The following is a 27,569-nucleotide window of genomic DNA, read 5'->3' on the forward strand; positions in this document are numbered from 1 at the left end:
AGCACTAGAGTACATAAACAAACCCCAAAAGAGGGGCGGGGGCGGCGACTGTCGGAGGACTCAGAGAAAGGAATTTTACGGTAAGATTTTACAAAAATTCAGTTTTCTCTTACGTCCTCCGACAGTCGCCGCCACTTCATAATCTTCACTAATGGGGACGTCCCAGAGCAGTGTAGACATGAGGGGTGGGAAAAACGCAGCCGCGCCTAAAGCAACGCAGTACCCACAGCAGAGAAAGGAACCTTACCAAAGTAAGAGAACCAACTGGGCAACAGGAAAAAACGTGCTCAACAGGAGCAACAACCCAGGAAAGAACAAGTAACCTAGGGGTAAAAATACCCCAACAGCCAATGACCCAAACAAGGGACCCTAAGGCACTGCCGCACTAAGAACTTTACGGCCAAAGGAAGCATCTGCCGATGCCTGAACATCCACTTTGTAAAATTTGGAGAAGGTGTAAACGGACGACCAAGTTGCCGCCTTACACACCTGGGCCACAGAAGCCTGATGACGATAGGCCCAAGACGTACTCAGAGACCTGGTAGAGTGCGCCTTCACAGGGAAAGGAGGAACCTTCCCCTTCAAAGCATAGGCTTGCACAATGGTCTGTCTGATCCATTTGGCGATGGTCGCAGCTGACGCTGCCATGCCCTTCGAGGACCCTCTGGAAGGACAAATAGAGAATCCGACTTGCAAAAGGATTTCGTTGATGACAGGTAAACCCTGATCGCCCGAACAACATCCAAGGAATGCAAAACCACCTCCTTTGGATGCTTAGGCTTTGCGCAAAGCGAAGGCAAGACAATGTCCTCATTGAGGTGAAATTCTGAGATCCTCTTCGGAAGAAAAGAAGGGTTAGGTCTTAAGACTACCTTATCCAAGTGAATCACCAAGTAGGGAGAGCTGCAGGACAAGGCCGCCAGCTCCGACACCCTGCGAGCCGAAGTGATCGCTACCAAAAAGGCAACCTTCTTGGACAACAGAGACAACGAGATCTCCCTGATCTTCTCAAAGGGAGCATGCTGTAACACGGACAGAACAAGGTTCAAGTCCCATGGAGGTAAAGGATCCCTCCGAGGAGGGGCCAAGTGCCGCACCCCTTGAACAAAGGTGCTAACCAAAGAATTAGACGCCACAGGGCTTTGAAAGAGAACGGCCAGCGCAGAAATCTGACCCTTAATCGTGGCCAACGCCAAACGCTGGTCCACGCCCGTTTGAAGGAAGGCCAACACTCTCGATACAGAGTATGAGCGAGGGGAGTACCCCCTGGACTCACACCAGGCAAAATACGCCTTCCAAGTACGGTAGTAAATCTTCCCCGAAGAGGCCTTCCTAGCCTTGATCAAAGTGGGAATGACCTCAGGGGAGAGACCCCTATCCTTCAGGACCTGGCTTTCAACAGCCAGGCCGTTAAAGCCAACGACTGTAAAGCAGGATGGAATATCGGTCCTTGAGACAGGAGATCTTCTCGAAGAGGTAGACGCCACGGAGCGTCGACCGCCAGATTCACGAGGTCTGCGTACCAAGACCGGCGAGGCCAGTCTGGCGCCACCAGAATCACTGTGTGCGGTTCCGAGGCCAACCTGCGAAGGAGCCTGGACAGCAGCTGAATCGGTGGAAAGGCATACATCAGACGATACTGATGCCAGGGCGCCACTAACGCGTCTGAGGCGTCTGCCCGAGGATCGCGCGTCCTTGCTACGAACCTTTCCACCTTGTTGTTCAGACGAGACGCGAACAGGTCCACATCTGGGGAACCCCACTTCGCGCACAACATCTGAAAGACATCCGGGTGAAGGGACCATTCTCCCTGGTCCAGGGTCTGGCGACTCAGATAATCCGCCTGCCAGTTCTCCACTCCCGGAATGTGAACTGCAGATATCGCCGGGACGTGCGTCTCGGCCCAAGACAGAATGTCGGCTACTTCCCGAGCCGTTCGGGCACTCCTGGTGCCCCCTTGGTGGTTGATGTAGGCCACCGCTGTGGCATTGTCCGTCTGCACCCGAACCGGACGGCCCTGAAGCCTGTCTGTCCAACGCAGAAGGCAGAGATTTATTGCTCGCAATTCCAGAATGTTGATTGGAAGGGAGGATTCCTCCCCCGACCAAGTTCCCTGGGCGGACAGAACGCCCAGAGCACCACCCCAGCCCGACAGGCTGGCATCCGTGGTGATCACCGTCCACGACAAAGGACAAAAGGACTTGCCCCCCGACACCGCCGGGGACTGGAGCCACCGCCGGGGACTGGAGCCACCACAAAAGACCCCTTCGGGTGAGGCGGCTCAACGAAATCCGCAGATCCAGAGATTGCGGACGCCCATACCACTTGGCCAGGATCTCCGCCTGAAGATCCCGTGTGTGAAACTGGGCCAAGGGAATCGCCTCGAAAGCCGAGACCATCAATCCCATACACCTCATACATGTCCGGATGGACGAGCACTGAGTGTCCCTGAGGGACCTGACTTCGTCCTGAAGTGTCCGGAGCTTGTCTTCCGGCAGGAAGACCTTCGCTTGAACAGAGTCCAGGATCATCCCCAGGTAGGGAAGACGAACCGACGGACACAGCGTCGACTTTGGAAAATTTATCGTCCAACCGAACTCCTGTAGAGTCTGCATCGTGACGGACAGGTCGTTCACCAGGCCCTGACTGGTCGCAGACCGTCGTCTAGATACCCCAAGACAGAGATGCCCTGGGCTCTCAACAAAGCCAGGACCGGTGCAAGCACCTTGGTGAAAACCCGCGGAGCCGAAGCGAGACCGAAGGGTAATGCCACGAATTGGTAATGATCCTCCGCAATGGCGAATCAAAGGTACCTCTGGTGACCCTCGAAAATGGGGATGTGAAGGTACGCATCCTTCAAGTCGATGGAGGCCATGAATTCCCCCGGAACCAGGGCAGCCACCACCGAGCGCAGGGATTCCATGCGGAACTTGCGAACCCACACAAAGCGGTTCAGAGCTTTCAAGTCCAGAATCGGACGTACCTTGCCCTCCTTTCTGGGCACAGTGAACAGATTGGAGTAGAACCCCCCGAAATCTGTCCCGATGAGGCACCGGAAACAACCCCTACCTGGGCCCGCAGGTCCCGCACCGCCAGGTGCAGATCCTGTAAACGCTCCGGAGACAGCTGAAGATTTGAGGGAAAAAATCTGCTCGCCGGCCGAGAGAGAAACTCTATCTTGTATCCAGATCGAACGATTTCCTGAACCCACCTGTCCCGAATGCGGGCCAGCCAGGGTTGAAGAAAACCGAGCAAACGTCCCCCCACCCCAGAGCCGGGTGAGGGCGCCCCTTCAGGCCGAATTGGCATGGGCAGCGGACCCGGACTGGCCAGACTTCTGCTTACCTGCCCACGGCTTCTTCTGGGAGCCTTGGCCCTCGAAGGGCTGCCCTTGCATTGCGACCTAAAGGCACGAAAGGACCCCTGAGAGGGCCTAAACGAGGTATTCTTCTTACCGCGAACAAACTTATTCTTGTGAGATTGGGGTAAGAGAGTGCTCTTACCCCCGGAAATTCCCTTTATCAGCGTATCCAAAGACTCGCCAAAAAGCCGAGAACCCGCGTAGGGCAAATTAGCTAAAGTCTTGCGAGAGGATTGGTCAACCGACCAACATTTCAGCCATATCAGGCGACGGTTCAATACCGCCACACTTGAGAGGCGTGCAGCCAAAGGGACTAAATCCAAGTCCGCATCACACAAATACATGACGCCCTGATGAATTTGATCCACCATAGCCAATGTTGTCGGCGGAGCAGAGTCAGCCACCAGGGTGCGCCTGAGCACCTGCGTCCAATCCGCAATAGCCTGGGCTGCCAAAATGGAAGCAAAAATAGGCTTCAGCATAGAACCGGCAACCGTATAAGCATGACGGGCAAGAGACTCCAATCTCCTGTCCGTAGGGTCCCGGAAAACCGGGGTATCTTCAGCAGGGATCGCAGTAGATTTATTCAACACCGCCACCGCGTGATCCACCTGAGGCGGCACACACCAACGCTCATCAGTGGTGGGTGTAAATGGATAACGCAGCTTGAACTTACTTGGCACAGTAAAAGGCTTCTTTAAATTGCGCCATTGCTCATCAACAGCGCGCTGAAATTCCGTAGGGCAGGGAAAAACCTGCGCTGTTTTGCGCTTCCTTTGCGTCCCATAAGAGGACATCAAAGCAGGAGGACATGGTTCATCCTGCAAATGCAGTGTTTCTTTGATAGAGACAACCAACTCATCCATGAGTGCAAGCTCTTCAGGCGAGCCAGGGGGAGAATTATCAACCCCTTCTACCTCAGCCTCACCCTCAGACCCCCCAAGGTCCAGAGATGAACGAGACCCTGAGAAGGGCACTCCAGCCATAGCAGCCCCATCGCCCTCTGAATCAGAGGAAATAGACAATCTGGGCCGTTTTGCGGATCGATCAGCCATTAGCATCTGCACCTGAGAAGCCAAGTTCGCAACAATAGCAGCCAGATCAGCCCCCTCGGGGGATGCAGCAGCCCCTTGGCCCCCCACCAAGGTGGGAGGAAACTTGCAATCCTGAGAATCCATGCCCCAGCAATAATAGGAAAAAGGAGTACTGCCCCTTTAAGACCGCGGCGAGCGTAGCCCACCGCACACTACAGTATGTACCGACCCCCACAGGGATAAGAACACTGAGCAGGGAAATACAGGATAAGGAAAGGTAAAAACCTGGAGAGACCACACAGGCTGCTGCCACCGATCGCTGTCCCAAAGCAAAAGGAAGTGATGTAATGACTGACCGCCCTATAAAGCCTATGCAGGCTACACAAACATGGCCGCTCGGCTGAGGCACTTTTGGGCAATGAGAAAATGGCGCCGACATGTGGCTGTACGATCGATCGCCGCCAAAATGGCGGCATTTGGCGCCAAAACACCGCGCCCTACCACACAGGGCCGGTCACCACAATTTTGCCGCAAAAAAATGGCGGACTGCAATAGCGGCCGCCGCACAGCATGTCTAAGCCCAGTCTGCCCACACAGTACACATAGCAGAGCGGGAGAGCCCCCCCCCCCCCCCGCAGCCCACAGAAAGGCAGCTATTCCACACAGGAATCTGACAGGGAGCTCAGCACATACACAGACATGCAGGGTCACACAGTCACAGACTGACACCCAAAACAGACGGGTCCCCACATATAATTGCACTTACCAGTCCGGATGGCGTGGGGAGCCTTCTCCAGCGACCAAACCGATGTACTGAGGACAGGGAGTGTCGCAGCCAGGACGCAGTGGAACTGCGGTGCGAAACCGCAAATGGCGTCCGGTGAGGTAGCCACCTCACAGGCAGCATCCCTGCAGCGAACAGGGATGGGTCGTTCAATATGCCAGGGAAACCTGACTGAACGCTCGATGGCAGGCTGGGGAACCCCTGGCCCTGAGCCCTGGGATCCAGGGTGGCCAGTCCGAGACCCAGCTCCGCATGATCATCTTCATCCGAAGAAACTAAACTAATGCTGAGAAAAAGAACAGCTAGTAAAAGAAAGAGAAAAATACTCAAAATAAAATCAAAAAGAGGATAGAAGGCTGAGACTGAGAGCCCCAGCACAGGATCAGCCAGCTACTCCTAAGCTAGGCATTAGAAACTGAGTTGAGAATGCAGGAAGCAGGGAGGAATTGACTGAGGGGACCGCCCCCTAGGGGTGTGATATGCTAAAAGCTTTTTATATTAACAAATCTTGTTGCCTAGCTACTCCTACGGAGCAAAGGTCAATACCCCATTAGTGAAGATTATGAAGTGGCGGCGACTGTCGGAGGATGTAAGAGAAAACTGCATTCTTGAATTGAACTGCATGGTTCCCGCGTGGAAGTTAACTGTCTTAAATTAGATTAAATCTGAGAAAGTCCCAAGAATTTACCTTTGAAATGTTGCATGTGATTGCATATTTGCAGCTGGAGCCATACACATTTCTTCTTCACCTTCTGTATCTGTGCCTTCAGAATCGTCCTGTTGACATACAATATTACATATTATCCAAAATTAGTCATTATACAAAAAGAAACAAGAGACCACTAGCAAATCCCACCGTGCGCCTCATTTAAAGTCCCGCCCCTCCCCCCTCCTCTCTTACCGAATCAGGGATGGAGAGACATAACATTGACAGACAGGGTTATATAACATTGTGTCACTGTGCACTGACCGTATATAGTGGCTTATATCCCTTAGCCCAATACGCTGTGTCAGTACAGATTCCCTCCGGACCAGTTGGGGGTTTCTTTGCACTCCTAACACATATATGAACCTGATATATTTTTAATACTCCATGTATATGCCACTTCTGTACATACATTGTATCAATTGGCGACTGGTTCACCAGTCTTTACTTTTTGCTGCACAGCGTCTCTGGCGGTGCCTGCTGGTGGGCGGGGACGTTTCCTACTGTCCTCCTCGGGAGCTGCGATGTGCGGGGTCCTCCCCCCCGCTCTCCCTACGCCTGTTCGGGCGCGGGGGGGCGGGTGGGCGGTACCGCCGCACATCGGCGCCACGCCCTGCGCCGACGTGTGACGTCATTCTGGCGCCAACACGCCGACGGCTGTTTCTCCACCTCAGTGCATTTAGAGGCAGTCCGGTGGATGGCTTGGCAATCTGCCTGCCGTTCCCGCGGGTCCTCATGTATGCACTGACGTGACGCTGGGAGCCCTAGTGTCGGTGGCCAACGGCGAAGTCAGAGCACACTCTCTGCTCTTTATGGTATCTCTTCATTCGGTAATTCACATTTTCACCTCTCTATTTTTCACAGGCTCACGGCTTTTTACTTTATCCAACATTTCACAGTATCAGCACAATCACCACTCGGTTTCAATTCATTCAACCTGGTCACTGGTTTATTTCACCTTCTCACTGGTATACTATATCACCATCTCTTTACTTACTTGACTGTGTTTTTTACCCACGCTTTCTTAGTCTATACCCCTACTCAATAATTTCTATACAATAATATGCAAGTTAATATGAAGTCTTTATATACCTCACTCAACAATTTTTATATAATAATATGCAAGTTAGTATGAAGTCTTTCTATACAATCTATATAATATATACTCTCATATATCCTCCTTTACTCATTCCATATAGATACTTCTATACAATCATCTATTATATACTCAGTAATCACTTCCTTTTACTCATTCCATATAGATACGGTATTTACGTGATTACAAGCATCAATCTCATCACTTTCATCTATATTTCCCTTGTGTGCGGCGTCCTTCGCCCTGTCCATGGACCTTATGCTCCCTCAGCTCCCGTGGGAGGCGTTTGGGTCTCTGCCTCCGCCTCCAGTTTTGCTTCACCGCCAGTCTCACTGTGTAAGTTTGTGGGAATGCGGGGATCATTTCCCCTTTTCCCCCTCCCCCCCCCCCTCCCAGTCTTTTTACCATCATATAACACAATGTTTCCTATACACATTTTTTATAGATATCGATCATATACCTACTCTTGAAGAAGTGGAAAATTCAGTCCACGAAACGCGTCAGTCATTAATGGTTATGATGTACTTTTATACTCTGTTACTCTTTTACATTGTCATGCTGGTTTAATTGAATCTGACTTGGGGGTGTTCAACCTTGCCATTGAATTTTATACCATGTATTTATGATGTTTGTATCTACATATCATGCTGTCACATGTAATATTGTGCACATCAATAAATGTAATTACTTTGTTCCATCAGTCTGGTCAAATTATGTCTCTCATCTAAAGTCCCAACTTTTTTGCTATTGTCCACTAAAAATAAAGAACCTACCTCTTGTTCTGAATCTGTTTCAGATTGTTTTTTGTCTTTTCCCTTCATAGGTGTACCTCCATTCTTTCGGCTGCTTCCAGGTTTTCGGCCCCTTAGGGAACATAAAATAAGTTTGTTTTTTTTGATGCTCAAAGTATGCTAACAGATCACAGGGAAGACTCAAAAAAACAATGCCCAATTATCACTGGTCATAGAAACAGGTTAGCAAATTACACCGAAAAGGTAGAAAATGAAGGTGTAAAACATCGTACCTCCGTGATACTCTCTCTCCTTCTGTGTGATTGTCTTCTGTCTCGCCCTGTATATCTGGGACAGTTGCAACAAGGTCCTTTAAGAAATCAAACTGCTGTTCAAGTTCTATACACTGTTTCCTGTGAAAAGGCAGAAAAAAGTAGAATGATAGATATGTCAGTGATAGCCAAGCTGTATACTCTAGGGGCCCCACATATGCCTCAACCTATGGAAAATATTGTTGCATAATGTACGCTTTTTCCAAGAAAAAAAAAAAATTATTTGCATTGGCAAGTATAGTAGCCATGATTACTAGCCTTATACTTCTGATCAAAGAGTGTGTGCTGTAAGCACAACCAATGATGAGCTACAGGTACCAATCCCAACTAATACACTCCTTGCAGTAATTGGTAATGCATTTGGGTTTACACCAAATACCTCTGTACGTCTGCGGTAAGACTAGTGTTCCCATATAGGTGTGTAAATAACACACATTCTCGCATCTGTGGGCAAAACGTGTTGCATTTTAGCAGACGCACAGAGGTGCCATTAATTCTTAAATGGCACACCGCCAGGCATCCGAAAATGCAGTGCGTTTGAGTGCAGGAAAATTTTCCAGCAGCTGTGATTATAAAAATGTGCAGGGACCTTTTTCCTGCATTTCCTGCAGCCCATCCAAATAGCATGCTGAACCCACGCAAACGCGAGCTACACCAACCGCATATATATGTGAACCTAGCCAGTGTAAGGATTTTTGTCTAGTTAGTTAGGTAAAAGTGCATTTTGATGCCCCTCCCTCCCCAGCAGGGAGTAAAAAAAAAAAATCCCAGGGATGCGCAAATTTTATCGCCCGACACACGCATTTCCCGTTCCGGGCAGGAGATTTTATTTTTTACATTTAGCTCTGCTGCGGGCAAGCAGCAGGGGTTGCTTTTATTTTTTGCCCCACTTCCTGACTGCTCTTCATTTTTACATGACACACACCAACATTACATGTATGGTGTGAACACAGCACATAGAGAACAATTGTTTTCTCTGTGCTTTTGTGTTGATCAACGCAGATCAACAAAGCACAACACATCTGGTGTGCATGAGCCCACAAAGTGAAAAGGAAAAAAAAAAAATCACCTAAACATCCTTAAAATATAAAACTAAAAGGCAAAACTTTGGATGGATTAGAACACGGGTCAGGTTTTAAATGCGGTGTCCCAGTTAGGGAGATTCATCCTCTGTTTACCATATTATCATTGAAAGTTAAAAAAAAAAAATCCCAAATTTTAGGTTGTCCCCAGAAAAGTAAAAGCAATAGAGGGGAAATCTTCCAATGAGGATACTAGTCCTGGTGACCTGGTGGCCCCAAGGAAATCCCTTAATTTGTAGGGATTTCCTCTCACTTCCTGTTTGGCTATGGGACAGCAAATGAAGGTAAATTTCCAAAATGGGACACAGATGGTGGGAAAAAAAAAAAAAAAAAAAAAAAAAAAACCTGACCCGGGTGATAACCCTCCCTTGTTCTATCGAAAATAAAAAAAATTGCCCAAAATCTTGTTCAAACTTCAATGCAGAAAAACGCATGGTTGCATCTGCAGACGTGTGGGTGTAATTAATTCCTAATGGCACCCCACACATCTAGCAAACATAGCTATATGTGCAGCCTCCAGAAAGCGTAGTACCTCAGCACTGTGGGGTTTGGTGTGGTGCGATTTTACGATTTGTGTCTGCTGCACTCTTTTTGTGTTCAGCATGCAATTGAAATTAATGGGCTGCCAAGAATGGACAAAACATGTGCACACGTGGATGCACCTATATGGTTTGAATGACCACTAAAATGAAGCATATGTACAATGTTTGCTAAATATATAAAGGAAGGAGTGCATTAAACATTAGATAGTAGATGTTCAGATGTCATCATTTATCATGTCTACAATGGTGCGCCCTCATTCTGGCTGCCCTCACCTTTTCAGCTATAAGATGTTTGCACAAAACACATTTCATTTACTTCTAAGTGGGAAAGTAAGTGACACCAAACAGCAATTGTGGCTCACCATCATGTAGAATGTCCTTGCTGAACATGTCTGTTGATAGCATGTGAGGATAGATTAGGAGCCCTCCCACATCACTTGCTCGGCACTGCTTTGCTTTTGCCAGTTCTCCTCCACACTGACACATTCCATGCTGCCATGCGAGAAGTCAGGGATCAGTGTGATTGATGGATGGCATCCTCGGCCTCCCTCCTCACACTCCCTCCACCCTGAAAAGACAAGCCTGAGTGGTAGGCAAGTGAGCCTGTCACTAAATGGGTGGGAGTTAAGAAGATATGCAGCGTTCTGTGAAAGCTGTGGGGAAGGAAGCTTAGCGAGTATGCTGTGCGGAACTCGCCTAAGCTGGTGCCCCCCCCTTCAGAGTTTTCATGCCTCTCCCACCCCCGCCTTGTCCCAACCCTAAACGAAAGATAAGTATTTTCTAAAATCCAATTCACAAGCAAGTGGCTGGGGATTTTACTGTCCCCGCCTATCCTGGCGCCCTAAAGCAGCTGCCTAAGCTGCATATTGCTGGCGCTGGCCCTGAACCTAGCCTTAGAAGTGACCAAAGATGTAACTTTTTAATGTGATCAACATGCCCAGATAATGATCTTTGATTAAAGATTTTTAAATTTTTTTTGGTATGCCATAGCCATGACAGTTGATAGATCTCATGAAAACCATTTGCATTATGAAGAAAACTGCCAAGGACGCTGTAACTGGACTGCCCAACTTGATTCAGACTTGAAGTTAGCCAAATTGATCTTTATCAGTTTTCCAACATTTGGCCAAATGTAAAAAAAAAAAACAAAAAAACAATCTACTCACTTCCTGAACTTCAGATTCAGATCACTTTGATTTTCCCGATTTTAAAGTCTATCTATACCCAAGTTAGTTTGGGATAGAATGGGAAAGATTAGAACCCCTGTCAGATTTTACAGCTTTCCGTGGCCTCATTAAGAGAGATTTAAGCCCCGTAAACACAAGCCAGATAGTGGCAGAAATTAGCTGGTACAGTAGAAACCGTCCGACATTCTGACGGTGTGTAGAGCTGCCTGACCAACTTCTGTCAAATGAGCATGTTGGAAAACCAGCAGCCGTTCAGCGCTTGCAGTCAATGGCCTCGAGTGCTGACCAATGTGTTTTTGCGGTGGGGGTATGGGCAGTTCCCCTGTCAGAACACAATAGCATAGTGGGAGATTGTTGAACTAACCTTGCATAGTACCTCCTTCATTTTTTTTTTTTTAAAGAAGAAACCTAACCTGCGTAGCAGGCATAACCCTCATTTTCTGCTCTAGAGACTATTTTTCTAGAAAGGAAGGAAGGAAAAATCTGCACCAGGGAAACAAACAATAAAAGTTTGACAGAGGTTCTAGCATTCCCCTACTTAAAGTAGTTGTAAAGGCAGAAGGTTTTTTACCTTTCTGAATTCTATCCTGACCCCGAGAAAAGGAGGATTGGGGGCTGCTCTGTGCAATATGCAAGTAGAACGTTTGATGTTTTAATAAAATAAAAAACAAAACCCTTACAATCATTTAAATTAAAGCAGAACACTGCGAGCAGGCAGGTTGTTTACTGCAGAAGAGACACGTATTGTCTCTTTAGCAATAAAATATATTTACCACCCTGTTCGCAGCATCCCCCAGCATGTGGCTGGCCCCATACCTAGTGTGCCCGAATGCTGGCCTCCTGCGAATGTGCAAGAGTGAAGTCATTCTACGCAGGCCAATGAAACTGGCACACAGGAGAAGATGCCTGCACTGTTAAGGGATGGTATCATTGGAGGAAAAGTTGTATATAAAAGCTGCCTTTAGTTCTGCTTAAAAAAAAAAAAAAAAATGCATTTTTACTTCTGTCTGTATTGCGGTTAGAGAGATTAGATCTCCCCTTATTTCCTGTCTTAGGGACAATCTTTTTACCAGATAGTGAAGAAATCTTTGCAACGGCCTTTGACTGCAGTAAACCCTGAGAAGGGATCCAAACCTTTCCCACTCTATCCCAAACTAAAATAAAATTTGGCTTTAGACAGACTTTCATATCTGAAAATTTTAGAAAGCCCTCGCACATGTTGATTATTGGCAAAATAAATCTAAAGTAACATTTTTTTTCCTTTATTATTTAACATTTTGATTGAGGATTGGCCCATGCAAAGATTTATCTCATCTGCACATCCTAAACAGACCATTTATATGTCTGTTTGGAAAAAAAAAAAAAAAGCAGAATAATTACAGCATAATTAAATCTTTAAAACTACAGAATACATCCGCTGCTTATCTCCAAGTCTCTCATGAGTCCTGTATAAAAATGGGATTTTTGACTTACCGTAGAATCCATTTCTCTGATGTTCATTGATAGGCAAAGCTTCAGACCTTCATAACCGTTGGGGTATACTGCCCCCCTACAGGAGTAGGACACTAGGCAGGAAAAAAATCTGGCTACGCCCATTGGCAGTCCCACGGGCTATACTCCCTCTCTCTGCGTTAGGCACTCAGTTTAGTTACAAGCAGTGCCAGAAGAATTACAACTCCACAGAGGGGTGGGTGCTGTGTCTGTCAATGATCATCAGAGAAATGGATTTTACGATAAGTCAAAAATCCCATTTTCTCTTTCATTCACTGACAGACACAGCTTCAGATCTTCATATTCGTTGGGACGTCCCAAAGAGAGTGTTAAACATGAGGGGTGGGAACAGCAAAAAAAATGCCCAAAGCTAAAACAGTAGCCAACCAAGCAACAGGAGCTCAACCAAAACAACTGGAACCTGAAAAAAACAATACACCCTTGAAGAGGATCAGGTTCTCACAACAGCAGCCTGCAAAACCTTGCGGCCAAAAGAAGCATCCACAGATGACAACACAACCACGTTATAAAACTTTGTGAAAGTGTGCACCGACGACCAAGTGGCCGCCTTGCAAACCTGCATCACTGACGCCAGATGACGGAAATCCCAGGAGGCACTAGGCGCCCGAGTAGAGTGTGCCTTAACAGGGAAAAGGAGGAACCTGACACTTGATGGAATGGGCCTGAATCACTGTCTATCCAAACCATCTGAAAATGGTTGCAGAGGAAGCGGACAACCCTTTACGAGGCCCATCCGTGAGCACAAAGAGTCTGACTTCCTGAAAGACTCTGTAGCTGCCAGGTACACGCCAATTGCACGGACCACATCCAAGGCAGGCAAGGCAACTTCCTTCGGAAGTTTAGGCCTGGGACACAGGGAAGACAACACAATGTATTCATTCAAATGAAAATCAGAGACAACCTTTGGAAGGAACGACAGACAGGAGCGAAGAACCATCTTATCTCTGTGAATTACCAGGTAAGGTGAACGACAGGATAACGCCGTCAGTTCAGATGCCCTCCGCGCAGAGGTGATAGCCACCAAAAAGGCCACCATCTGTGACAGCGTAAGCAGGGGAATCTCCTGAAAATTCTCAAAGGGCGGCTTCTGGAGGACCGAAAGCACCAAATTGGAGGTCCCAAGGCAGCAACGGAGCACGTACTGGAGGAACCAAATGTCGGACACCCTGAAGAAAGGGACGCACCAGGGAGTCTGTGGCCAAAGGTCGTTGGAAGAAGACCGCCAAAGCTGACACCTGGCCCTTGATGGTACTCAAGGCCAATTTCTGCTCAACCCCACGTTGAAGGTGGTCAAGATCCCAGCTACCGAGAAGAAGTGAGGATGAACCCCAAGAGACTTACACCACACAATGTCTTCCACGTACGATGGTAGATCCTCCTAGAAGTAGATTTTCTAGCTTTTAACAGTGTAGGAATCACCGATTCAGAAAAACCTCTATCCTTCAGCACCTGGAGTTCAACAGCCGAGTCGTCAAAGTCAGCAACTGTAAAGCAGGATGGAAGATCAATCCTTGTGACAGCAGATCCTCCCTGAGAGGGAGCTTCCAAGGAACGTCGATGACCAGCTGCACCAGCCCTGGAGGCCAGTGCGGAGCCTCCAAGATGACCAGAATCCCTTCTGCCTCGATCCTTGGCAGAAGCTTGAGAGGAGGAAAAGGCTTAAATCAGACGATACCGCCCCATGGGGCCATCTCTGTGACGTCCGCAAGAGGATCCTGTGACCGAGCCACAAACCTCTGCACCTTTCTGTTGAGCCGAGACGCCAACAGATCCACCTCGGGGGTGCCCCATCTGGGACAACACTGATGAAACACCCCTGGATGAAAGGACCAATCCCCTTGGGTCAACGCCTGCCGACTGAGGTAATCTGCCTTCCAGTTTTCCACCCCGGGAATGTGTACAGCAGAGAGGGCTGGAACAAACTGTTCTGCCCACTTTAGAACGCTGGCTACCTCCGGAGCCACCAGGACATTTCTTGTGCCCCCTTGGTGATTGACCTAAGCCAGGGCGATGGCATTGTCTGAATAAATGCACACTGGACAAACTCGAAGACGATCTGTACAATGGTCCAGACACCGGAGAATCGCTCAGGGTTCCAAAACATTGATCAGTAGTCTGGACTCTTCTGAGTAGAATGCTTGCCGAAGACACCTCCACAGCCGGACAGGCTGGCATTCGTGGTGACCACTGTCCAACACAAGGGGAGGAAGAATTTTCCCAGCCGAAGGCCGGAGAGCGAAGCCACCATATTAGGGACTCTGATTGTCTAGAGACTGCAGAGTCTTGTCCCATTTGGTTAGAACCTCCCTTTGCAGGGACCTCGAATGGAACCGCCTCGAAGGTGGACACCATCAGGCCCAGCACCAGCATGCAAGTCCAGAGGGATGACCATCGGTTGGACAGCAGGAGATGAATTGCAGCCTGCATTTTCTGGAGTTTGTCCAGAGGAAGGAGCACTCTGGCTAAGGCCGAGTCCAGAGTCAGGCCCAGATAGTCCAGCTTTGTGGACGGAACCAGGGCAGACTTCTGAAAATTCAGAATCCAGCCGAACTCCCACAGAGTTCATATCCCCTTGATGCAACAGGTCTTGTACCATCCCAAACAGACCCTGTAAGCGGTCCGGGGACAGGAGCAAGTTGGAAGGAAAGAGCCTTGCTGGGGGACAAGAGTGAAACATGATATTGTAGCTGTACCGAATGACATAGTGGACCCACTTGTCTTGTATGAGGGAAGTCCACGGGTCTAGAAACCAGCTCAGACGTCCTCCCACCCCCAATACGGGTGAGGGCGCACCTTCATGCTTAAGGAGCCTTGGCCACGGGTCAAGGGGAAGATCAGTCAAGGCCTTTTTTAGAAGTCCAGTCCGCAGACCAGCACTGAGCCAAAAGGCCCATCGACCACCTCCACCCGGGACACAAAAGAAGTCCAGGACCGCCGTCAGTGCATCGATGGATGGTTGAAACCTGGAGGGCCCCGCAGTCTAAGAGAGGGGATCAGGTGGGGAGATGTGCAAGGGACAACCCTCACCGTGCTGGCAGCACCACCCAGTAGCCAGGCACAAGCACCAAGCGATCCTCAGCAGAGAGGGAGAGAACCCCCACAAGACACCCCACCCAGCATAAACAGGCACCTGCAGCCATCAGTATAATGTGTACTTCACGTGTTGCGATCAGGAAGTGAAAGAATCCAGGAGTCAACACCAGGGGACGAACCACTGCCGAAATCGGCACCCACGGGACTTCACTGTCATGGTCTCCACTATTTTCAGTGGCAAACCACCACAAAATGGCCGCCGGACTACACAACCCTGGCCGCCGTATATAGAAACACATAGGTTACAACAAAATAGCGGCCCTGCGCCGCACCACAAGGCTTACAGGGACCCAGGGGGGAACCCAGGCCTCAAAGACAGACCCAGGCAGGATAGGGGCCCTGGCAGGAGCCCCCACCAGGCAAAATCCCCCCTCTCCCTGCACAGTCGACCGTCCGGTCGCCGACGCCCCCCATTGCCAGCACATTGCCCTGCCCCGACCCCTGGAGGTGGACCAGACCACCCAAACAGCCCAATAAATGTGGAGGGGTAGAGGGGGTTAGGCTAGGGGACAGATGACAAGGGGAGGGGGTGTGCCTGACACGAAGGAGGGGAACCCGGAGGTTCGACCGTCCCAAGGAAGGGCCCTTGTCCACCAAAAAACTCTCCAAGGGGAGAGGTAGTACAGATACTTACCATACCAGGAACCAGACGGGCACTGCTCAGACAGAACCCCTCTCCATCGAAATAGAGGGGCTGTCGGCCAGAAGGAACGCTGCGACTTGGGCCGAGACCCGGTCGTATGCGACCACGCAAGGCATTTTACCCGCAAGCCAGCCCCCGTCCAGTGGGGCTATGTCGCGGCAGACCTAGCGCAGAGCTGAGGTTGGTGCGCACTCACTGGTAGGGATGCACCGAAATTTCGGCCGCCGATATTTTCGGCACGAAAATGCTACTATTTCATTTCGGCCGATAGGGGGTTAAAAAAGCCGAAAATGTATGGCCGCTGATCTGTGAAATAAGTGAGTCATTGACTTCCCTGTCCGCCGCGATCCGATGCGGTGCCTCCTTCATTGTGATTTACAGCTTGTCGTCCCGGGGGAGAGGGACCCAGAATGCACAGTGACAGTGTAGGAGGATCTCATTCTCCTCCGTGCCGATTGCTGCATCGCTCCACCGCTCCACCCACCTCCTCCCTTCAGTGCCTTCACGTGGTGTTTGTTGTGGAGGAAGGTAATGTTATGTGCTGTAAAAAAAAAAAAACTGTTTCTCCCCTGCATAAATGTCAGTAGTAGAATGGATTCACAGCCTAGTGCAGTGCTCACCCCCTTCTAATTGCAGTGCACGAGTTAATAAAGTTAACCCCTTAGATAAAAAAACTAAGAGAATCTGCGCTTAGGATAACAAATAAAGAAATTAAGAAATATATATGTATAAAGAGATAATAGAGAGATTGGCTGCAGCCCACTTCAAGATATAACTCTGGGAGGGGTTATATAATAGATATATAAAGAGAAGAGGAAGTGATTGGCACTGCCGGTGAATATGTAGGATTCAATGTGAATATTCTGTATCAGCGTAGTGTGTAAACTGAGAAGGGAAAAAAAAAATACAGAGATATATATATATATATATATATATATATATGAGAGATATAGATATATATATATATATATATATATATATATATATATATATATATATAGAGATATATATATATATATATATATATATATATATATATAGAGATATATAGATATATAGATATATATATATATAGATATATATATATATATATATATATATATATATATATATATATATATATATATATATAGATATAGAGATATATAGATATAGATATATATAGAGATATAGATAGAGATATAGAGAGATAGAGATAGAGAGAGAAATAAATTATCAATATATAAATATATAAATAACCTCAATAATTTACATAATAAAAGTGTCAAACACGCCTATAATAAATAGCCCATAAATTAATATCAGCAATAAATAATATATTCAATATCCTATAAAAGCTCTCACTAATGTGGATAAAAAAAAGAATGTGTGGCTTATACAGTACATAAATATGAACTTGGCAAATATAGATTAAATATAAATGAGCAATAACAAGTGCAGTAAAAAGTATATCCTCGTGCACGAGTATATACGCTTTACTGCACTTGTTATTGCTCATTTATATTTATTCTATTTATTTAAATGATTTGCTAAGTTCATATTTATGTACTGTATAAGCCACACATTCTTTTTTTTTATCCACATTAGTGAGAGCTTTTATAGGATATTGAATATATTGCTTATTTATTGCTGATATTAATTTATGGGTTATTTATTATAGGCGTGTTTGACACTTTTATTATGTAGACTATTTAGGTTAAAAAAGTCATTTTCGGTTTTCGGCCAAGGGCATCCTGAATTTTCGGTTTCGGCCCAGAATTTTCATTTCGGTGCATCTCTACTCACTGGCCAGACTGGGGTGACCACTGGATCTAGATTATCCAGCCCAGTTCGGCAGTTGATTGTAGATCTCACAGGAAAAATCCAGGCGAAAAAAAAAAATTATATCTAAAAAGAAAGAATTGCCAGGACCAAAGATCCCAGCAAGGAACGAAGTCCTTACTCCTGACTAGGCAGGAAAATCTGAGTGCCTATAGCAGAGAAAGGGAGTATACCCCCTGGGACTGCCCATGTATGTAGCCAGACTTTTTTGCTGCCTAGTATAATACTCCTGTAGGGGGCAGTATAACCCAACAGTTATGAAGATCTGAATCTGTTTCCATCAATGAATGAAAGAGAAATAGGAAATTTGTATATAAAAATCAGTAATGGATCGTGTCAATCTTACTTGAAAGGCAGACAAATCTGAAATTTGGCAGAAGCTGAATATGTATTTTGCCAAAGCAGCATATGATCGCTTTATGTATTATACTTTAGGAGAAAATTAACATGTTTCTGTGTTTCCATTTCACCATCTGTATGAATACATAATTAACAAAAGCATTCAGTATTATTTGGACAGCTGATTGTCAAATGGAGTGCGTGAAGATAAACCTGCGACATGGCAAATGCAGAGACCACCTTCTGATTCCTGCCATGCTGACCCACTGGCTTTGGCCTTTCGGAACCACTAACCCACAACAAGCAAACAATACAGTTTTACATAAAAAAAAAAAAAAATAATAATAGGAGGATTTTGACCTGGAATGTACAGAATCTACACAGCCTACACAGGGTGAAAAAAGTAAAATATATGAAAAATGTGAATCCTTGAAAATACTTGGTTTTCTGCAGTAATTTGCCCAAAAAAACAGAATTTTTGTAAAATCTTACCTGTAAAATTCCTTTCTCTGAGTCCTCCGACAGTCGCCGCCCCTTCATATTCGTCACAATAGGGTTATTGACCTTTGCTCCGTAGGAGTGGCTAGACAACAGAATATGTTAATATCAAAGCTTTTAGCATACCCCACCCCCAGGGGGTGGTCCCCTCAGTCAATACCCTCCTGCTTCCTGCATTCCTACCTCAGTTTCAGTAGCATAGCAGTAGAGTACATAAACAAAAACCCCAAAAGAGGGGCGGGGGCGGCGACTGTCGGAGGACTCAGAGAAAGGAATTTTACAGGTAAGATTTTACAAAAATTCCGTTTTCTCTTAGGTCCTCCGACAGTCGCCGCCCCTTCATATTCGTCACAATAGGGACGTCCCAAAGCAGTGTAGACATGAGGGGTGGGAAAAAAAGCAGCCGCGCCTAAGGCAACGCAATACCCACATCAGAGAAAAGAACCTCACCAAAGGAAGGAAACCAACTGGGCAACATGAAAAAAACTTGCTCAACAGGAGCAACAACCCAGGAAAGAACAAGTAACCTAGGGGTAAAAATACCCCAACAGCCAAGGACCCAAACAAAAGACCCTAAGGCACTGCCGCACTAAGAACTTTACGGCCAAAGAAAGCATCTGCCGATGCCTGAACATCCACCTTGTAGAATTTTGAGAAGGTGTGAACGGACGACCAAGTCGCCGCCTTACACACCTGGGCCACAGAAGCCCGATGATGACAGGCCCAAGACGTACTCAGAGATCTTGTAGAGTGCGCCTTCACAGGCATGGGAGGAACTTTCCCCCTCAAAGCATAGGCCTGTTCAATGACCTGCCTGATCCATTTGGCGATGGTAGAGGCCGACGCCGCCATGCCCTTCCGAGGCCCCTCTGGAAGGACAAAGAGAGAATCTGTCTTGCGAAAGGATTCAGTCGATGACAGGTAAACCCTGATCGCCCGAACAACATCCAAGGAATGCAAAGCCACTTCCTTTGGATGTTTAGGCTTTGCGCAAGCGAAGGCAAGACAATGTCCTCATTGAGGTGAAATTCCGAAATCCTTTTCGGAAGGAAAGACGGGTTAGGACGCAAGACCACCTTATCCAAGTGAACCACTAAATACGGAGATCTGCAGGACAAGGCAGCCAGCTCCGACACCCTGCGAGCCGAGGTGATTGCCACCAAAAAGGAGACCTTCTTGGACAACAGACAACGAGATCTCCCTGATTTTTTCAAAGGGAGCATGTTGCAACACGGACAGAACAAGATTCAAGTCCCATGGAGGCAAAGGCTCCCTCCTAGGAGGGACCAGATCCCGCACCAACTAAAGAATTAGACGCCACAGAGCGCTGAAAGAGAACAGCCAGAGCAGAAATCTGACCCTTAATCGTGGCCAACGCCAAACGCTGGTCCACGCCCGTTTGAAGAAAAGCCAACACCCTTGATACCGATGTAGTATAAATGGGGAATTAACCGCGCTAAAGGAATAAAACAAACAAGCAGCAACTTCAAGTGTGACCACACCCTAAAGAAATATGTAAATCAAGTTGCGCTAATGTGATCTATGGAGGTACAAAGTCCACAAAGTCCCAATATTGATGACAGATGTAAAGTATTCTGGGTAAGATCCTGAACCCGACTCCCTTAAGAGTGTACGCTTACCAGATTAAGGTAAAAATGAAGCGGATATGCTTAATCTTGTCACTTTGATAGAAGATCCAGGCCCGTGTGAGCAGTGAACTCGAAGGTCATTGGATCATGTAAAAAATACAAACAAACGCAATAGCGTAAAACCCAACAACTAATATAGTATCACCTTGAGTGTGACTTAAAGTAGAGATTGGGAAATGTGTAAAAAGCTGCCACCAAGATAGCTGAGTAAAACGAAAAATTGAGGGGTAAATACCCCTACCAAAACAGATGCAGGATAAGGTGCAAAAAATGATCCAGTTGGAGTTGCCTCTTACCAGACAAAATTGACTTATAAGCCCAAGTGAAAGATAACAGTATTGAAGATATGTGCTTGGACCATCACCAGCTAGATCAGCCTCTTACCAAATACAAGTTAAAGCAAGTGTGTAGAAATCAATCCAAGTGACACAGGATGCAATGCCAGAAAAGCACCAGTAGGGGTCGCCTCTTACCAGATATTAGACTCAGTCAAGCTTGTATGGAAATCAATAGTCAGGGTCCAACCATAAATTCTGGGACAAATCCTCGCTTTCAACCATAGATTGGCCAATCACTACTGTTGCTTCCAGCACTCCCACCTACCCTCAGGATGCCATCCTGAGGGTAGGTGGGAGTGCTGGAAGCAACAGTAGTGCTGGAAGCAACAGTAGTGATTGGCCAATCTATGGCCAATCTATGGTTGAAAGCGAGGATTTGTCCCAGAATTTATGGTTGGACCCTGACTATTGATTTCCATACAAGCTTGACTGAGTCTAATATCTGGTAAGAGGCGACCCCTACTGGTGCTTTTCTGGCATTGCATCCTGTGTCACTTGGATTCATTTCTACACACTTGCTTTAACTTGTATTTGGTAAGAGGCTGATCTAGCTGGTGATGGTCCAAGCACATATCTTCAATACTGTTATCTTTCACTTGGGCTTATAAGTCAATTTTGTCTGGTAAGAGGCAACTCCAACTGGATCATTTTTTGCACCTTATCCTGCATCTGTTTTGGTAGGGGTATTTACTCCTCAATTTTTCGTTTTACTCAGCTATCTTGGTGGCAGCTTTTTACACGTTTCCCAATCTCTACTTTAAGTCACACTCAAGGTGATACTATATTAGTTGTTGGGTTTTACGCTATTGCGTTTGTTTGTATTTTTTACATGATCCAATGACCTTCGAGTTCACTGCTCACACGGGCCTGGATCTTCTATCAAAGTGACAAGATTAAGCATATCCGCTTCATTTTTACCTTAATCTGGTAAGCGTACACTCTTAAGGGAGTCGGGTTCAGGATCTTACCCAGAATACTTTCCATCTGTCATCAATATTGGGACTTTGTGGACTTTATACCTCCATAGATCACATTAGCGCAACTTGATTTACATAACCCTTGATACCGAGTATGAACGAGGGGAATACCCCCTGGACTCACACCAGGCAAAATACGCCTTCCAAATACGGTAGTAAACCTTCCCTGAAGAGGACTTTCTAGCCTTAATCAAAGTGTGAATGACCTCAGGGGAGAGACCCCTATCCTTCAGGATCTGGGTTTCAACAGCCAGGCCGTCAAAGCCAGCGACTGTAAAGCAGGATGAAATATCGGCCCTTGAGACAGGAGATCGTCTCGAAGAGGCAGATGCCATGGAGCGTCGACCGCCAGATTCACGAGGTCTGCGTACCAAGACCGGCGAGGCCAGTCTGGTGCCACCAGAATCACCGTTTTCGGTTCAGAGGCCAACCTCCGAAGGAACCTGGACAGCAGCTGAATCGGTGGAAAGGCATACATCAGACGATACTGATGCCAGGGCGCCACCAACGCGTCTGAGGCGTCTGCCCGAGGATCGTGCGTTCTTGCCACGAACCTTTCCACCTTGTTGTTCAGACGAGACGCGAACAGGTCCACATCTGGACCCGCACTTCTCGTACAACATCAGAAAGACATCCGGGTGAAGGGACCATTCTCCCTGGTCCAGGGTCTGGCGGCTCAGATAATCCGCCTGCCAGTTTTCCACCCCCGGAATGTGAACAGCAGATATCGCCGGGACGTGCGTCTCGGCCCAAGACAGAATGTCGGCCACTTCCCGAGCCGCTCGGGCACTCCTTGTTGGTTGATGTAGGCCACCGCTGTGGCATTGTCCGTCTGCACCCGAACCGGACGGCCCTGCAGCCTGTCCGACCAACGCCGAAGGCAGAGATTTATTGCTCGCAATTCCAGAATGTTGATCGGAAGGGAGGACTCCTCCTCCGACCAAGTTCCCTGGGCAGACAGAACGCCCAGAACACCACCCCAGCCCGACAGGCTAGCATCCGTGGTGATCACCGTCCACGACAAAGGACGAAAGGACTTGCCCCCCGACACCGCCGGGGACTGGAGCCACCACAGAAGGTCCCTTCTGGTGCGATGACTCAACGAAATCTGGAGATCCAGAGATTGCGGTTGTGCGTCCCACCTGGCCAGAATCTCCCTTTGGAGACCCCGCGTGTGAAACTGGGCAAAGGGTATCGCCTCAAAAGCCGAGACCATCAGTCTCAGACACCTCATGCACGTCCGGGGGGACGAGCACTGAACGTCCCTGAGGGACCCGACTTCTTCTTGAAGCTTCCGGAGCTTGTCTTCCGGCAGGAAGACCTTCGCCTGAACAGAGTCCAGGATCATTCCCAGGTAAGGAAGACGAACCGACGGACACAGCGTCGACTTTGGAAAATTTATCGTCCAACCGAACTCTTGCAGAGTCTGCATCGTGACAGACAGGTCGTTCACCAGGCCCTGACTGGTCGCAGACCGAACCAGAATGTCGTCCAGATACCCCAGGATCGAGATGCCCTGGGCTCTCAACAAAGCCAGAACCGGCGCAAGCACCTTGGTGAAAACCCGCGGAGCCGAGACCAAAGGGCAACGCCACAAATTGGTAGTGATCCTCCGCAATGGCGAATCGAAGATACTGCTGGTGACCCTCGAAAATGGGGATGTGAAGGTACGCATCCTTCAAGTCGATGGAGGCCATGAATTCCCCCGGAACCAGGGCAGCCACCACCGAGCGCAGGGATTCCATGCGGAACTTGCGAACCCGCACAAAGCGGTTCAGAGCTTTCAAGTCCAGAATCGGACGTACCTTGCCCTCCTTTCTGGGCACAGTGAACAGATTTGAATAGAATCCCCGAAATCTGTCCCGATGAGGCACCGGAATCACCACTCCCTGAGCCCGCAGGTCCCGCACCGCCAGGTGCAGATCCCGCAAGCGCTCCGGAGACAGCTGAAGATTTGAGGGAAAAAATCTGCCCGCCGGCCGAGAGAGAAACTCGATCTTGTATCCAGATCGAATGATTTCCTGAACCCACCTGTCCCGAACGCGGGCCAGCCAGGGTTGAAGAAAACCGAGCAAACGTCCCCCCACCCCAGAACTGGGTGAGGGCGCCCCTTCAGGCCGCATGGTTATGGGCAGTGGACCCGGACTGGCCGGACTTCTGCTTACCTGCCCACGGCTTTTTCTGGGAGCCTTGTCCCTTGAAGGGCTTACCCTTATAGTGCGACCGAAAGGCACGAAAGGACCCCTGAGAGGGTCTAAACGAAGCATTCTTCTTACCGCGAACAAACTTAGACTTGTGAGTCTGGGGCAAAAGAGTACTCTTACCCCCAGAAACACCCTTGATCAGAGTATCCAAGGATTCGCCAAAAAGGCGAGAACCCGCGTAAGGCAAATTAGCCAAAGTCTTGCGAGGAGATTGGTCAACAGACCAACATTTCAGCCAGATCAGGCGACGGTTCAACACCGCCACACTCTGCAGACGCGCAGCCAAAAGGGACCATATCTAGGTCCGCATCACACAAATACATGACACCCTGATGAATCTGATCCACCATAGCCAATGTCGACGGCGAAGCAGAGTCAGCCACCAGAGTGCACCTGAGCACCTGCGTCCAATCGGCAATAGCCTGGGCTGCCATAATGGAAGCAAAAATAGGCTTCAGCATAGAGCCCGCAACCGTATAAGAGTGACAGGCCAGAGACTCCAATCTCCTGTCCGTAGGGTCCCGGAACACCGGGGCATCCTCAGCAGGAATCGCAGTGGATTTATTCAAAATCGCCACCGCGTGATCCACCTGAGGCGGCACACACCAACGCTCATCAGTAGCTGGTGTAAAAGGATAACGCAGCTTGAACCTACTCGGCACAGCAAAAGGCTTCTTTATGTTGCGCCATTGCTCCTCAACAGCACGCTGAAATTCCGTAGAGCAAGAAAAAACCTGCGACGTTTTGCGTTGTCTCTGCGTCCCATAAGAGGACATCAAAGCAGGAGGACATGGTTCATCCTCCAAATGCAGCGTTTGTTTGATAGAAGCAACCAACTCATCCATGAGTGCAAGCTCTTCAGGCGAGCCAGGGGGAGAATTATCAACCCCTTCCACCTCAGCCTCCCCTTCAGACCCCGCAAGGTCTAGAGAAGAACGAGACCCTGAGAAGGGCACTCCAGCCATAGCATCACCATCGCCCTCTGAATCAGAGGAAATGGACACCCTGGGCCTTTTTGTGGATCGATCAGCCACCAGCATCTGCACCTGAGCAGCAAGGTTAGCCACAATAGTAGCCAGATCAGCCCCCTCGGGGGAAGCAGCAGCAGCCCCCTGGCCCCCTACCAAGGAGGGAGGAAACTTGCTTTCCTGAGAATCCATGCCCCAGTAACTTAGGAAAAAAAAGGAGTACTGCCCCTTTAAGGTCGCGGCGATCGCAGCCCACCGCACTCACAAAACACACTGACCCACCGGGCTAGAAATACAAAGGCAAGGAATACAGGAATGGAAGGTAAAACCTGGAGAGGTCACACAGGCTGCTGCTTCATCGATCGCTGTCCTCAGAGCAAAAGGAAGTGATGCGAGACTGACCGCCCTCATAAAGCCTATGTAAGGCTACACAAACATGGCCGCCGGCCGAGGCTGTAGAGGCAGAAACACTGACATGTGGCCCGCGCGATCGCCGCCAGAATGGCGGCGTTTGGCGCCAAAACGGCGCTCTCACCACACAGGATCGGCCACCACAAAACTGTGACACAAAAAATGGCGGACCGCAGCAGCGGTCGCCGCACAGTATGCCCACAACATGTCTCACAATCATGTCCTTCACAGCACACAGCATGTCACACAGCCTGTTACACAGAGCAGAGCAGGAGAGCCCCCCCCCCCCCTGCAACCCACAGAGAGCAGCTATACTGACAGGGAGCTCAACATTATGCACAGACATGCAGGGTCCCACAGTCCCAGACTGACACCCAAGACAGACAGGTCCCCACACAGAAATACGCTTACCATCCGGATGGCGTGGGGAGCCTGCACAAGCGAGCAAACCGCTGCACTAAGGACAGGGAGAGTCGCAGCCAGGACGCAGTGGACTTGCGGTGCGAAACCGCATGGCGTCCAGTGAGGTAGCCACCTCACCGCAGCATCCCCGCAGCGGACAGGGATGGGTCGTTCATATTTGCCAGGGAAACCTAGCTGAACGCTCGATGGCAGGCTGGGAAGCCACTGGCCCTGAACCCCGGGTAACCAGGGAGGCCAGCCCGAGACCCAGCACTGCACGATCATCTTCATCAGAAGACCTAACTAGAGCTGAAAATAAACAGCTAAGTAAAGAAAGAAAGAGAAAAAAAAAACTCCAAATAAAATCAAAAAGAGAAAAGAAGCTGAGACTGAAAAGCCCCAGCACAGGAAACGTCTAACCTACTCCTGAGCTAGACAAATGAAACTGAGGTAGGAATGCAGGAAGCAGGAGGGTATTGACTGAGGGGACCACCCCCTGGGGGTGGGGTATGCTAAAAGCTTTGATATTAACATATTCTGTTGTCTAGCCACTCCTACGGAGCAAAGGTCAATAACCCTATTGTGACGAATATGAAGGGGCGGCGACTGTCGGAGGACGTAAGAGAAATTGGGATTTTTGTCTTACTGTAAAATCCTTTTCTCTGAAGTTCATTGACAGATGCAACTCCATATAATTCCTGACCATTGGGTTATGCTGCCTCCTACAGAAGTAGAACGCTAAGCAGGAAACAGCTTTACCACGCCTATGGGGTCGTCCTTGCAGGCATACACCCACACACACTGCTATAGGCTTCAGTTTTGTTGCAAGCAGTGTTAAGAGAAAAACCCCAACCCACTCAAGATAGATGGGTGGGTGCTGCGTCTGTCAATGAACTTCAGGGAAAAGGATTTTACGGTAATGCAAAAAAATCCAGTTTTCTCTATCGTTCATTAACAGACACAGCTCCGTATAATTCTTGACCATTGGGACGTCCCAAAGCAGTATTTGCATGAGGGGGTGGGAAAACAATGCGGAAAAAGAATGTAATTCCCAAAAAGGCTAAAACTTTAGCCAACCAGAGAATATAGAGCTCAACCAGGAACAACAGGAGCTCACCTGGACAAACACACTCAAAGAGACTAAGTCTCTTTCAAACAGCAGACGGCTGCAAAACCTTGCGGCCAAAAGAAGCATTCAAGGATGCCAACACATCTACTTGTGAAGATTGGCCCAGATAATAGGTCAAGCCGTGTCCTCAAGGAGAGGGGGATTTAAATGTGCCTCTATATATCACTAAAATATGCATATATTTGTACAGGATAACAATAACACATATACATTTAAAAAAAATTAGAAAATCTTTATTTATACATAGAATAAAAACAATAAGTACGTAAGTTCATCTACAATGATTGAGATGGGAGTAACAATATATTGTACAGCATTATAGCATGTGCAGAAAGAATTGCTGGAGCTACGCGCTTCGCATAATGCGCTTCCTCAGGGTCCAGAAAAAAGATGTATTTGAGCAGAAAATCAATTTAAACAATCCTAGATTGAAGAGCACGGTAGATAAGGTGGGTCGTACTTATTTTAATTTAAAAACGGGTAGTGTAGAAAGGGAGCCAGTAAGCCCAGGGACTCATTTTAAAGGGTCATATTCATGGTGACCAAAGGGTCAAAGAACCAAGTGTAGGGAGTGAATAGAGTGATCCAAATATTAATTATTAAAGTAAACCCCCTATACCTATATCCACAGGTAGGGGGCAATGGACATGCCCACGTGTATATATAAATAGTCCTTTCAAAGATAAGGGTGAGTATAGTGCACCTCGTGCATAACTAAATAGAGCAGAGT

General features: G+C 48.0%; 1 protein-coding gene across 1 annotated transcript in view; it reads right to left on the reverse strand.

Annotated features, from left to right (window-relative positions):
- DRAP1 (DR1 associated protein 1) overlaps positions 1-27,569 on the reverse strand; it is an 87,026-nt gene that overhangs the window by 9,383 nt on the left and 50,074 nt on the right. Inside the window, exons 4-6 of the mRNA XM_082269937.1 lie at positions 8,006-8,125; positions 7,755-7,845; positions 5,868-5,956 (exon numbers count right to left, since the gene is read on the reverse strand). Coding sequence (XP_082126063.1) covers positions 5,868-5,956; positions 7,755-7,845; positions 8,006-8,125 — 300 coding nt within the window. The remainder of the gene's footprint in view (positions 1-5,867; positions 5,957-7,754; positions 7,846-8,005; positions 8,126-27,569) is intronic.

This window comes from Pelophylax lessonae (genome assembly GCF_965119305.1).
Source record: "Pelophylax lessonae genome assembly, chromosome: 10".
Classification (NCBI taxonomy): Eukaryota; Metazoa; Chordata; class Amphibia; order Anura; family Ranidae; genus Pelophylax; species Pelophylax lessonae.